The sequence below is a fragment of the Anopheles merus genome, chromosome 2R (genome assembly GCF_017562075.2).
Source record: "Anopheles merus strain MAF chromosome 2R, AmerM5.1, whole genome shotgun sequence".
Lineage (NCBI taxonomy): Eukaryota > Metazoa > Arthropoda > Insecta > Diptera > Culicidae > Anopheles > Anopheles merus.
In genome coordinates, this window is record NC_054082.1 from 49,947,665 (window position 1) to 49,962,655 (window position 14,991).

General features: G+C 44.4%; 1 protein-coding gene across 6 annotated transcripts in view; it reads left to right on the forward strand.

The window, feature by feature from the left end:
• LOC121602015 (collagen alpha chain CG42342-like) overlaps positions 1-14,284 on the forward strand; it is an 83,485-nt gene extending 69,201 nt beyond the window's left edge. For 4 of the 6 annotated variants that reach the window (XM_041930792.1, XM_041930800.1, XM_041930810.1 and 1 more), the window contains 6 exons: positions 3,193-3,540; positions 3,617-3,823; positions 3,906-3,968; positions 12,383-12,463; positions 13,601-13,801; positions 13,928-14,284. In XM_041930792.1, coding sequence (XP_041786726.1) covers positions 3,193-3,540; positions 3,617-3,823; positions 3,906-3,968; positions 12,383-12,463; positions 13,601-13,801; positions 13,928-14,086 — 1,059 coding nt within the window. In that variant the 3' untranslated portion in view covers positions 14,087-14,284. The remainder of the gene's footprint in view (positions 1-3,192; positions 3,541-3,616; positions 3,824-3,905; positions 3,969-12,382; positions 12,464-13,600; positions 13,802-13,927) is intronic. The other 2 variants (XM_041930816.1, XM_041930822.1) reach the window with 1 other exon arrangement.
• Positions 14,285-14,991: the final 707 nt, after the last annotated feature.

Here is a 14,991-nt window from a genome sequence, read left to right on the forward strand (position 1 = left end):
TTTTCCTGCGGCTATAATTTATTCAATTTTTCCCATTCATCCACATCGACGGAATCGTGGCATAGAGGAACCATTCTGTGAGGTGTGTGTGTGCGTGTGTAAATTGTAGCTATGTAGAGTTTTGTGTCGACATTTAACCATTTGTTACACACTGCCTGTAGCGCAGTGTTCCAGCATAAGAGCATACAGTGAAGCTGACAGGCTGCACGCCACAACCCATCCGCCCTGACACGGCATACGTGTGGGTGAAAGTGTTGATGGTAAGTGGTTTTTACCGATGCTTTAATTTCCACCCATCTGCTCGAAGGTGCTCCAAACGCCCGATTGCTCATTAGGCGTGAAATCACGTAATGTTGTGAAGCTGTCCCTGAATTGCTCTTCGTTGTCGCACGTGACATGACGTTACCAGTCGGTGGGAGGGTTGGTTGATCGATCGCGGTTCGGAAAATCGTCACTGATATCCTGTATAATTGCAAATGGCTGAGATCTATGTTTGCTCATTCACTCACAGCACACACACTCACACTGCCTATACGTATCGTGTAATTTGTGGAAAGCATTTTCAGATGAATCGGTCAATCATAATTAAAACGGACTGAAATTGAAACTTGCGTCGGTTCCGCTACACCCCGAGGGCTACAGCCAGGAGCAACTTTGCTCATATTTCAACACGTTTTCCATGTTCGTTAATTTTGGGTGTGTGTTTTTTTTTCTGTACTTTTGGCGTGTCTTATCTGTTTGTACAAAGGAACGAATATGTGAGCGGGTTCTAAAGAGAACGTTTAAAATAAAATTATTAGCCGGTGATTCCAAATTTCGCATTATTTAAATTTTCATTTCCGTGGAAATTCATTTGGTACTTTTACTTCCAACAATTTCATAACCAAAACAACAATTAAAATCTATTCCTTCCTGGAAGTAGTTTGCCTTATACAATCACCAATCGCAAATAAATAAACAGTACAACAACGAAAGATATTATCCGACGAGATTATTTTACTTCTCGTTAGGTTGTTTTGTACACCTCTGTGTGAGTGTTTAATCTTTATTGCATCGTAGGCGTTATTTTTCACTGTTTTCAGCGCACAACATTCCCGTAGTACCGTGTAGTTTTTGTTCTAATCCCCCAGCTTCACACTAGCATATATCACCTTACACGGCGCTTAAACGCACCTGTTCTAACTCACCCCTGTCCTGAGCAGCACAACAGCACAGCAACTTTCCTCCCCCTCGAATGTCCCTACAGCTCATAGGGATCGCACAAAACATGAGACACATGCGAGACATGAGAGTTTGTTCGTCTTATTTCTCGATGACACGACGACATTGGAGCGAAGCAGGTAAGTGAAGGTGCCATCACCCGCGGGAACGTCTATTCGTTCTTGCACTGCTTACACCCGACTACGACACGACACACAATTCAGCATCCCTGGGAGAACACAGCTAGAGAGGGAGAGCGATAAATGTTGATGGTACCAATTTCACGTCACACCCCAGGAGCAAACACCGCCCTTCGTCGCTTCACTGGACGGACGGGTGAAATGTCCCGGCGTTTGGAATGTTCCCACTGCTACTGTTTTGTTCCATTCACACACACACACACACACACACAAACAACGCAAAAGACACATTCGATTAACGGTTGACAGTTTGTCCCGGAGACGTGGGGTGATGACAAGAAATCACACTCCCCAAACTGTTCGCGATCGTTCTGCTGTTGCTGAACTGCAGCTTACACGCGATACGCGATACACGAATTTGTCAGCGCCAAACGATCGGCGTGGTGCATGTTTTGTTGAAAGTTATTTTCGCCCCAAATGCAATTGCCTTTTTGTATGTGTGCTAGTGTGTGTATGTGTTTTTTTAAAGTCGAGAGCCAGGAGAGTTTGACTCATCTTTGAGTCATCTGTAGAGCACCAGTTGTCATCGCATCTCTTACATGTCGGCAGTATTGATTAATTTTAAAAACGACTCTTGGGACATGATACCTTCCTAGTTGACGAATAAAACATCGTTTGCTTGTAAGTTTTTTTTATTTATTACGATAATTGATTATTCCGGTACTACATAGACTATGATCCATGCCACTTAATGCTATTTCTTAAAACTAAACTTTGCTATTTCCGAGTTAAAGAAACAAAAACGAAACAAAAGTACAGAATCTTCTTCTTCTTGTTTGGCTCAACAACCGATGCCGGTCAAGGCCTGCCAACACACTTGTGGGGTTGGCTTTCAGTGACTTATTGATTTCCCCCCATAGCAGGATAGTCAGTCCTACGTATGGCGGCACGGTCTATTTGGGGTTTGAACCCATGACGGGCATGTTGTTAAGTCGTACGAGTTGACGACTGTACCATGAGACCGGCTTTGTACAGGTAAACTGGTAAATTTCACAGGTAAATGGATATATCCCTGAAAATAATATTTATATAAATGTAATACAAAATTGGACAACAATTAGGGACAAAAAAGAACATAACCAAACAATACAATACACCAATACAACGGCTTAACAGACAAGTTAACATTAAACAACACCTTGGACGATTGTCGCCCACGTTCACCACTCTTTTCCCCCGCACCAAATAAATGTAGTTAAAACATGCGTATAAATCCTTTAGCACACCTTCTCCTCTCCTACCATCTTCCCTAACCGTCGGAATCGCTATATTCCACCACCGAACGTACGGATGACAAGCGATTAAATTAATCTTTCTCCTCTTTCCCAAGCTTTATTTATGGTTATTAGTGTTTACCTTAATGTGGAGGTACTAAAAGCCTTTTAGTATATATATATATATATACGACATACGCATCTGGTGTGGTTTTCGGTAGCTCAGTTTCTTTGTTCTACCTGCTATGTAGTGCTGTTTGCTTTTGTTTGTCGCGAATGTGGTGACAGGTCGCCAAGATGATCGAGTGCTTGGGTGTAGGTTGCTTTTAACGTTCGCCACAGTAGCGTAGGTAGCTTGGTGGTAGTTTGGCTTTAAATTTCTGTAGCTCGTGTGTGATTATGTGTGTTCGTGTGGTTTTACATTTACTTTTCAGCCGGCACCGACGGTAGCGTTTAGTTTGAACGATTTATAATGAGCGCTCCAAAACGATACGTGCAACAAGTCATTCCATGTCATTTACCTGTAGTAATGGTCTCTTTGTTTTCGTCCACTTTTTCTACCCACTTGCCGCGTAAAGGGACCCGGCAAGGATGACGATTACGACGAAGCGACACTGGCACAGTTCCGTGGCCCTGTAGGCCCACCGGGACCGCCCGGACCACCTGGCCGCGATGGAACACCCGGCTCCAAGGGTGAAGCAGGTGAAGTGGGAGCTCCGGGATCGCTTGGACCGCGCGGTCTGGACGGTATGCCGGGAGAGCCGGGTATTGAGGGTCCTCCCGGATTGCCCGGCTATCAGGGCCCGCCGGGCGAGAAGGGCGATCCAGGTGATATCGGACCTCCAGGACTTATGGGGCCGCCTGGTCTGCCGGGTCCACCGGGCTACCCAGGAGTAAAAGGCGACAAAGGAGATCGAGGAGATTCCGTAAGTATTACCGTGTGGAACCACTCTGTCCCGCTCATGCTAGGTGGCTGTTATCGAGCAATGACCTGTTTCCCAGAAGTTCCGGAAAATGCGACGGCGACAAGATCACGAAGGCATGGCCGACGAACCGTATCGGGATGTTGTGTATGGACCGCCGGGACCACCGGGACCACCGGGTCCGCTCGGACATCCGGGACCACCGGGACCGCGCGGCTACGATGGCAAGAAGGGCGACCGAGGCGAAAAAGGACAGAAGGGCGAATATGGACCCATGGGATTACCGGTAGGAGTAAATGGACGCGCATAGCTCAAAATTAGATCACATGCTGAGATGTGCATTTGTTTTGTCCTTTTTTCCCTCACAGGGTCCAATGGGAATGCGTGGAGATTCCGGTCCAGTGGGCCCTGTGGGCAAACCAGGACATCCGGTAAGTTTCTGTGAAGGTCGAGGAACTCCAGATTCCAATAGCTGCTGAAAGATAACACAACAATTTGTTCTTTTTTGTAAATGCTTTCCATAAAAGACACCTGTGTGTACTAGTAAAAACTAACAAATGTTTCTTATCTTCCCTTTTTCTGCATCTCTCTTCCCTTCACCACCCTTTCTTTATCATTCTCCCAATTATGATTCTAACACCAATGTCCATATGTCACCAATCCACGCGATCCTCACATTCCTCCTTTTCATCATCTGTGTATCTCTCTCTCTGTTTCTCTCTTCCTGCAGGTCTGGGAGTATTAATAAGGCTTTCTAATACGCTGACTTACCATAAAACGGAATCGGTTTGAACTCGTTACATTTGAACGCTTGGTTTGAACGCAACTTTGTTATAGTGTTAAAATAATAATGTCCTCGGCCAGAGTGGTGGTGGTTTAGACACGAACGAACGTACGAATGGCTTCTACAAACACACGCACACACACGAACTCACATGCCGACCAACAAGTGTGAAAAGGATCAGAATGGCGGCAGCTATATTTGTTCAAGCATTCTTGATTTAACTTAAGCTTTATTCCTCTTTAACTTAATTCTAGATCAAAGTTGGCGATAAAGAGCCAAATCCTTCAATAGATATCATATTTCCTATCCTTTAATTCTCCATCTAACCTAGTAATGCGTAGCATGTTGATTCTACTACATTTCAATGGTTTCATTCACTCCAATCGATTGATGCAATTAGTGCAAAGATAATTAATTCAATTACGTTCAACAACAAATAAAAACGACACACCACACAAAACCAGCCATCTTAACGTGACCGAAATCTAAAAACGAAGCTTATTGAAGTAAGCGAAACATTCATTGCAGTATTTTTTATAGCTGTTTACATAAAAGCATTACCATCGTTTAAGGCACTTCCACGGGGAAATATCAATGATCCTTCGAACGGGTAATTGATGCTTCCCAGCAGTGAAACGTGAATGCATTAAGACTTCCCAGCCTAATAATCCATCCAACCCTTACGTACATAAGATGGATAATGTTGTTGGTGGAGAAAAAATGGAGTTTAAATTCTAAGTTACATCGTCTGCTCAACTATCCTGCCTATTGTTGTGGTGTGTGCATAAGCTTCTTACCTTACGGTTTAGCATTTACTTTACCTTAAAGATCGTTCTCATGTTCCTCTCATTCGTTGTATCCGTGTGTATTGCTTGTGTCAGTTAAAAGTGTCGAAAATTGCCTTTCAAACATCTACCCGTTTACAATGACAGGATTGCAACGATGAAGCAGCGCAGATAAGTCTTAATCTCTTCGATTCCGATCCAAAACTTTCCCCCTTTTAGCGCTCATCGTGCATACACGTTGGAACATACACAAACATACACACGTACACAAACCAGAACTTAAACCATACATATCTCCCATTGAAGTTAAGCGGACTGGAAGCGAAGGATGAAGAAAAACATACAAAAGGAAAACCTTAACACTATGCGATACATGCAACATAGCTAACTAGTCTGTCGTTTATACTCTCTCACACTGACATACACCTACACACACCTAACCTTTTACTAATGTTCTAAAAATCTAAGCGAACTGCAACTGAACTACACTAGCAAAGGCATGGCAATGAGCTCCGTCACATTCTCCGTCTCAAGAAAACCCTCCCTCTTTACTCCCCAATTTCGTGCGCACCAAGATACTCCATCCATCTTTGAAACGAACGTGTTAGGCATACTGCTCTGCCCATAATAAGTGTTCATCCACTTTTTGACTGGGAACGCTACAATGCAGACGTTGTTGAATATAGCATTTACAAAAGACGTACCGAAGATCTACAATACGAACGAGCGAGTCACGTGCGTGGTGTGTTTTTATGTTTATACTCATCAATAAGATGAACTATTGCGCGTGGATAGTTGTTCGAGATAGAGTCATGAGCACAGGAAAAGACACGCGGTCAAGTGTGTGAGAAAATAAAATGGTAGAAATTCATTAGATAGGATCAAATTGTAGTACCGACTCCAGTGAGCGACGTCAACACGAGCAAAAACTGTCTAGCTCGGCCAAAACTCATCCAGCACAATCAAGCTCACCATGTCAAATCGGCGCGACTTTCCCCAAACGACGTCAACGTAATCGGAATGTCATCGTATCTGTTCTTACCTTCTACTCTCATTTGTTGCTGTTGCTCGCAATACGTCAATCAATCTGCGAAACGCAAGCTCCTAACAAAGTGACATCTTTTCCCCATTTTTAAAGCTCTACAGCGAGAGCTGTCAAAAATCCTCCGGCATAGCAGAGCAAGTGAAGTAGAATGGCTGGGTCATGCTACGCTTTAACCTTTTTGCGTAAGTTTGGTGAACCGTTCGTTTTTACTTCCCACTCGCTTGCACACACTGACACGCTGAGAAGGAAGGGTGACGTTGTTACAGCAGTCATCAATGAACCGACACACGATTTCGTTATCGATTGGCGTTTGATTTTCATCTGCCGGTGGAGTCTCGTGAGATCATTTGCTACACCTGCGACACGGTTCGGTGATAGTGTCCGTATCCGAGCTGCTCCTTCGAAGTGATTTCCCCAGTCGAAACGGCACACATGTGGTGGATGTGTTATTATCACTGTCTCTCCCTGCCATCTTTGGATGTTGGAATGGGTTTCAATTCGAATCGGTTCGAGTCGGGTACTAACCATCCTTCAAATCACTTTCGCTAGGGATGTGCTGGGATTCGTACCAAGTGATGATGCTTATTTTCTTGGTTTTCTTTCCGCATTTTTGTGGAACATGAAAAAAAAAACAGCAAAGATCCAAGATTTCAACCTATTGGACCTTGGTGGCTCCATCGCTCCGCAGCAAAGGCTAGCTGATTAAACTTTAAAGAGCTTCCTCAACGTCTTGTAGCTACTGCGGCCTGCTGCTGGTAGGGTCCAACCGGAAGAAGCTGCCTTTCCCGAAGAAACGATGCAGTCAGCTAAAGTTTCTTATTGGAAAATCGGTCCCACATACATAATGTGATTTTGTATGTGTGTATGTGTGCGGTCCTTAACGACAAACAAAAACGGTATACCAGAAGCGGCCATCCTGTTTGCGCTATGGTCCGCCATCGACTGCCAAAGCTTTCCTCATGTTGAGCCAGATTTCATTGAATTTTCCACCAACTGCACCATCTTACCTCGCCGGTTCTGCTTGCCCTTCGATTTGCCCTTTACTACGGACCATGATTTCGGATTTTAGACCGATCGGATCTGATCGGTAGCCAGCGAACTGGATGCGATGTTCAACTTCGCCAAACTGCCCTATATCCGGAAAGCACGGGGAAACAACGAGCACGCGGAGCGCACTGCACCGTAAAAGGAAGCTCTTTCGGAAGCGGAAGCATCTTGTTGAAAACTAATAAATATTTGAAGCAACGTTTTGCTCAGGTTTCAGTGTCCGCTCCAAACGTGGCGCGGTATGTTTTAAGTTTTCGTCGACGAGGCACGGGAACGATGGAGCGATACTTTAATATTTAACAACTCAGCACTTCGTTCGTAGCGGAATTCGGTCACCGGCTGGCTGAACTGGCGGACAGCGAGCTAATCAATATAGATATGTGTTTTGGCTTAGCGATATGATGTGGAAAATATCAAATGACACACGATGTGCAGAAGAAGCGCAAAGAGCACAAGTAATGTATGAAGAAAGCAATGCATTTTCACTTTTTATTCGCTTTTTATTCGCCTCTCCTGTACTAATCCTACGTCAACGACATTTCTTCCCGATGTACAATATATAGAAAAACATTCGTTTTTCTCATGCTACCATTGGTTCACGATGTTTTGGTGTGATAGTAATATCGCCGTGACCAGAGTTTTCCAAACAAGCATTTCTTCGATACAAAATCCACCCCGGGAACGGATTACATATTGTAAATGGAGCATGGCGCATGGAGCTACTTTTTATACAGTTTTCCCTCATCAAAACCCGCTCCTCAGCCACTTTATCGGCTTCGATACTTTTGCAGGATCAGGAGGGCAAATATCAAAAATTGGAACTCAGGTCCAGTGGCAGGGCGTGTGATGCAACCCCTCAAACTCAATCATCCTCCCCAACGTCCCCCGTTCGATACGTTTCGGTTGAAAAGTTGGCAAACATATGTTGGCAATAATTGGCTTCCCGATCCCGGTCAGTCGTAAATAATTGGCTTCCCCGGGAAGGGAACACCTCTTCCCATTCTAAGCCCGATCACATGGCGTAATGGCGGGTCGGGCGCATGTTGTGCCTGCCAACGAGCCTACCAGTCCGAATTGTACGCCATCTTTATGGCATCCATAGCCGGGGCGCGAGATTGTGCTGGAGAGTTTTACGAATTTGGCAATACGCGAACAAACGCAATAGAAAGGATAAACATAGAAAAAACAGCACACACAAAAAGCAAACAACATGAAATACTGGAAAACCATGGTCTGGAAAACCAATTGACCCCGGACAGCTTTTGACCGTTGCAACAAACTCACAAACCCATTGAGTACCGATGGGTCAGTGTGAAGACAAGCGTACGTCATTGTGGAATTGTATAAAATAGTAATTAAGCTACGAGATGGAAGGTATGGTGCAGTGGAGCTTTAGGTTTTGTGTGCTGACGGCTGATAACACCGATCGATGCAATGCCAAAGTACACAACATTGTTCTGAGCTGCTTCCAGCTGCACACTACCTACATTCCCTACATTTACCGCACTGTGAGGTAAATGTGTATTGTAAAACAACATCCCCAAACTCCGCCCGAAAACACGCAGTTGTTTTGACACAAATAGATAAAAATGAAGAGAAATCAAATAACGGACAGAGCGGTAAAAGTCAGAATAACCGAAAGAACAAATGGAAATAATTTTTATAGTATACAAATCGATGTACATAGCCTTGAATAGTAAGGTAACTCACAAGTAGTAACGACAATGCAATAATTGGGAGTTATTACATGCAGATGAAGTAATGATAAATGTGTGTAGAACAGAAAAGTGAAGGAATAAAACACATACACCACACACACGTATAACAAGTCCAAACCGATGCCAAACAGAGTTGAAAAGAGGGAAGAGTAAACAACATAAAAGAACGATGGAGCAAAATAAGTGGAGAAAATGATTATACATTAAGCGAATTAACAAAACAATAAATAAACAGTGAATAACAGACATGGCGAACGAGAACCTCTAACATCCGGCCGTTGCATGATGAAAATGGGGTTGTGTCTTTTTTTTTTTTTTTGGTTTATTGTTGTGGGTGTCTGAAGGGAATAATTATGCTAGATCGAAAGCATGCTCGTGATGAACCAATTATTAGTATTACACATAATAATATGAAATTGTATTGTATGATATGTATGTATGATTGTATGATTGGAATGCAAATTATGTGCATTTGATTCTGCATTACATGAACAAAAGCTTTAAACTTTTACCCTACAATTAAATGCTTAATCAGACACCTCAAGCAGCACACTCTATCATGTACCCTTTCTCTATAATTCATCGTCCTTCCATTCAACAAAACATTACAGCATTCGCTCTCATCACCGCATTTTGCAACTCGAAACCACTTCCGGCAGAATATAAATATTTAAACAATATGGGAAGCGCATCTGCACCCCGCACGCACCCCTCTGTTCTAAGCGACATTGTGTGCACCTAGAAAGCAGGTGCAAGCGAACCGTTCGTTCTCAAACACTCTCAGTCGCCGAAGTAGATCAACACCAGAAAAACCTCCAAGCGTAACGAACCGTTTGCTATACCCATACCAGTGTCGTCCTTCTCTGGCATGGAAATCGTAGTCTATCGTCTCATAAACGATTCCTTCCACTGCTTGTGGTTTCCTTCAGTGCTTTACTCTTGCAACAATCGGCACCCTCTCGTACACCAGCAATCACTTGTAAGAGATCAATTGAAAATCAAATTAAATTTACCTTCTCATCCCTTTTGTGCAGCACCCTGGTTCCTATGTCATCTTGAAACGAGCTGTGGTTCGTCTCTCTGTTTTCTCTTTTGCCTTTCCCCATACCTTAGGCTAAAGTGTTGCTGCTTAATGTGGTTGCCTTATGTACACTCACTTAAAAGGGCACCTGACTACGGGACGGAACGCAACATTGCAATCAAACGTAGTTGTTAAATCGTGCCAACGATTCTTACTGTGCGACATTTACATCAGAATTGATGTCTAAACGAAAGGATTTTCATGATGCCGATTCTATGGAAAGGAGTCATTTTCTGTGAATATATTTCAATGAAATAGGCAACAAATATGTATGTCGAAGTTTTCGTTACCTAATCAATGTATTGTGCAATTTTGTCCACAAATAAGCAAATGCTACATTCTAATCAATCATGGCCGGTGTTTGTAAGACGTTCCGACAGATTGGAATTGAATTTCAGCTCACTTTTTGAGAAATATCGTCCATCCGACAGCGGTAGAGCTTTGCTGCTTCTGATTGCAGTCTGCCTCTTTTTGCCAAATGACGCATAAAATCCGATTCTTCTGAGAAGCTCGCGTTAGCCTACCTTTTTTCACCAAGCCGTATAACATCTCCTACCCGTAAACCATTCTATACATTCGCTTCGAGCGGCTTCCAGGAAGTGCATGAACCCGGTCAAAATAGGTACAAAATTTCCATCTCATGATCTTTTATTGAATCTATTCGAAAAACTCATCACAAAAACGTAACCCACCCACCGAACCACACAACCCATCGAGCGGTGTACCGAAATTGGCTTTAAATACGTTTAAAGATCAGCTTCCCTACGATCGCAAAATTGCCCGACCGCACTAGCATTATGCCTAACGCTCAATCGTCCTTTTAAACGGTGGAAAATAATACAATAGTGTACATGCTGTAGAGTGTAATGGAAAAACGCAACCACTCGTTCACGTACAGCAGCGTTCCACATCTCCCCTTCCCTCTTTCACTGTCTTCCTCTCTCCATTGTCAGGACACACTCCAAGGGGAACAGAAACGATTTCCATCCGATTGGTACCACTCCGGAGTACGTGGTGTCTGGTGCGGTGCCCGGAAAAGCGCGTTTAATTAGAATCGCACGCGAACGGACCTGTAGCATCCGTACAGACACAGTCACCCACGTACACACAGAGAGGCCCGATCCTAGCGCCGGTCATAGGGCTTTTCACTATGCATTTCGGAAACACACAGACAACTATGGAACTTCATTCCACTAATTTCCCTCTCGCCCGCATCGTATCGCTCCATCCCGAAAGTTCGCTTTTTGCTAACTCATTTAATTGAAATTATATAATTAATGAAATGAAATGGAATTTTAAAGCACACGGCCACCGCCAACCGCTCCTACAAGCACCCTGCAGCGTGCTACAAAAACTGTTGCCAAATGCTAAAACTGGCTTCTCCCACAACATCATGCCCCTGACCTCCCGGACGCCTCCACCCTACAAACGATCCGCTTCCGCTCGAGAGAGCATCGTTCGATTTTAGGCTTTCGGAATTGGTCCCGGGGTGGTTTGCGTCGCGTTCGCGTGCTTGGCGGATGAATACATTCTTTCCATCGGCTTGCCCCGGCTTTCCTGTAACAGTAAAGTTGGCGTTCGGAAAATCGGTTGCCGCTTGGGTTGAAGCTTTTTGTTTAATCAACCGAACGAAAGGCAAAGTCCAGTCAGAATAGCCTCTCCGTTTTGTTGGAATAGCCTTTTGCAGGGTGTGAATCTGTCTCGAGTTTACCTTCCTCTGGCGGAGAGGGGACAAAAAATCGCCAGCGGAAATGCGGTGTAATTAAAAGCGTAAACTTTTCTTCGTTCACTTTGGCACCCGTCTCACCCTTCCCAGAGAACTTGAGTCTGCCTTTCGTTTGGTTCATGTTGATTGAATGAATCTTTAGCTATTGGTTCGATTTTTCTCGTCGCTTATCCATACATGTTCCTCCCAGCCATAGTGTGGTGTGCAATGGATTGGAAGTTTGCTGCATGAAGTGTTGCAAGAATGAGAAAAGTTTATTTTTTAATGAAGCCGTGTGTATGTTTTCATCTAAGGGAGAAAGAAACGAATCCATCCTTCATCCATCCAAGCATTTCGTTCGATATTTCCTGTCATCTCATCACATACACATTTAGACAGGACGTATTGTACTTTCTCGACACACTTATGACACTGGTGGCGGTTTACCAGGACACGTACTACCATTCAGACAAAACGCATCGCGACAGGACACTGACAAAAGCACTGTAATGTACTGAAAGCTTCCGCAATGGTTGCAGGAGTGTAGTGGAATAGTGTGTGATAAGCAAGCTCACTAACTTACCGGTTGTATTGACAGCTGCAAAACTCGTTTAATAGCCCTTCGTTCTGTTTGTGAATCTTTTTTTTCTTCTTCCATGTTCCACCCTCACAACATCTAGGGACCGCCGGGACTGGACGGAATGAAGGGCGCACAGGGCGAAACCGGCAACAAGGGCGAACGGGGCGATCCAGGACTGCCCGTAAATATGCTTCACTGTCTCAATGACGTTTGCGAACGGATGGGAGCATCGTCCACCGGATCCGATCATTACACGTTGCCATAAACTCCTTCCTTGCCGCCATACAGCAGCATCTTGCATCTTTCTTTCCTACTCATGGTTGCCTGTTTCGGCCTGTTTTCTTTCCTACCTTTGCCGAGGTGACAAGTGCACTGTGGGGCCTCGCATACACAATCTTTCCGCATGCTGGGTACAAGTGCAAGGAACTGCTCGCAGAAGTAATTTAAATTAAATAAATCCCCTTCCGCTCATATTCGCCGCCATTTGTATCATCGTCGTTGTGCCATTTGGAAGAATAATTATACATTCATTCAACACGTACATGTGCCACACACATTCAAACAGCAGTGTTTGTCGACTAATGCGCGAAAGTCTCCGATGTTTGGGAAAATTATTCAGCTGATTTTCACACGCTAGGGCGCCTCCTTCGAACCCCGTGCATGTAACTAACTTAAATCAGAGGCTTCTTGCCCGAATCATTGAAACCACCTGCCAGAGCCATCTTTACAATCTTTTCTCTGCCCTTGTGTACTCGTTCCCTCCCTACGCACAAGGGATTATACACTCATTATAAAAGTTTTGTAAATAAACACACATACAACAAGTGAAATAAAAAATAGCAGTAACAAGGACATGTAGTACACACGTCTGATCTCATCAGAGCAGCATCTCGAGTACGTCGAATGTGCCCCCTGTCGTATTCTGTTTGGTTTGTCTGGTTGTCTGTCTTGTGAAAAAAGGAATGAAGACGTTCAGCATTCTTTACGATTTTCCTCCATCCACGCTCAATGAATGCTCATCAGAATCCCTCTCTAGGACATCGTCTCTACTGTTTCATATTTTACTCAAGCATTTGATTCGATCGTCTAGCAAAGAATGAAAAGCAAGCGACGCTTTCAAGCAACTGATTCCTTCCTACTGATTCGATTCATAACTGGTTAATGGAATGAAACGAAACAACTTCATCTGAGTTATGCCGGCGTAGATTTCCACACTAAAGCACGTCCTTTCCACATCGGTGGACACATCTCCAACGCAAACGGCAAAGCCAAAATGGCGATACCACTCCGACGCGTTCTTTCATATACACACGTACAGGGAACGGATGGCATCCCGGGCCAGGAGGGACCGCGAGGTGAGAAGGGCGGCAAGGGTGATCCGGGCCCGATCGGCAAGCGGGGACGGAAGGGCGATCGTGGTGACAAGGGTGACCAGGGCGTGCCCGGACTGGACGCACCGTGCCCGCTGGGGATGGATGGACTACCCCTGCCCGGATGTGGTTGGCGTGCGCCGAAAGTGGTAAGTAGTGTGCGAAATTTGGGGCACCACGCACGCAAATGAGTTTTGACCTTTTTGCCCAGCGCGGGAAAACAATGCCAATCTTCTGCTTTCTTTTTTAATTTTCAACCGAATCCCCGTCCACAGTATCAGGAACCGATCGTGCCGTCACCACCCCACAAGGACTATCTGCCCGATGTGACCGGAACCGAGAACGAAAGTGAATACGTCGAGGAGGAGGACGACGGGGCGCCCGAAACCGAGGACTACGAAGAGGAGTACGTGGAGAACGAAAATGGAAACTGATTCCAACCCCCGTTGGCGGTTCAGGGCGGTACAGGGAGACGTTTGGTCGTAGACTTGGGTGGAACGGGAAATGTTAAATTTTACCAACAAACAATTAACATTCCACTGGCTGGTGTGCTTTTTTTTTGTTGCGCGATTGCGGTCATCTTGCTGTGTGTAGTTTTTACATGACCATCCCTTCTTTTCCACATTACCGCATTTGTGAATGGAAACGAGTTTGCCCTTTTGTTTTTGCCCGCTCACGTTGTTGCTGATGTGTTTCCACTTTAATGCTATTATTTGCGTTGCGTTGATTAATTTATTTCGATTGCTGGCATGAGCCCATTTTTTTATCTTGCTTTTGCCATTTCCGATGGGCCAATGTATGTAAATGAAACTGCCAAAACGGAGAAGGGGAAATGGAAGCCACCCGTACCTTCGTCAACGCGCGTGCCGCCATTCGTGGAAATGCGCACGGGTGAAATGATAGATGTAAATTAATTTAAGCTACACAATCCGTATCAGATTTTTATTTTCGCAGCATAATTTATGGGAACACACACGAGAACACACACACACACACACATACAGTTTACAATTTATGAGCAATGCTGTTCTTGGTGATGTCGTTCCGTGATTGCTCGCGCCTATGATTCATTTGCGTACGTGTGCTACATTATGTGCAAAACGTGGTCCACGCGGCTGACATTCGCCAATCAGAGTGATAAGCGGAGGTAGATACAGACGCAATGAGCTCGGTATTATCGTACAAGTTTGATTAAAGTTTAAGCCGTATTCAGTGCAACAATCTCGTGCGCCGATTCTCTTTTGAGGCTCGGCAATTTATGATAAGAAGGCGAGGGATGAGAAAATGAGACGTTATAATGATAGTGTAATGTAATTATGAGAAAAATTATGTAAAAATA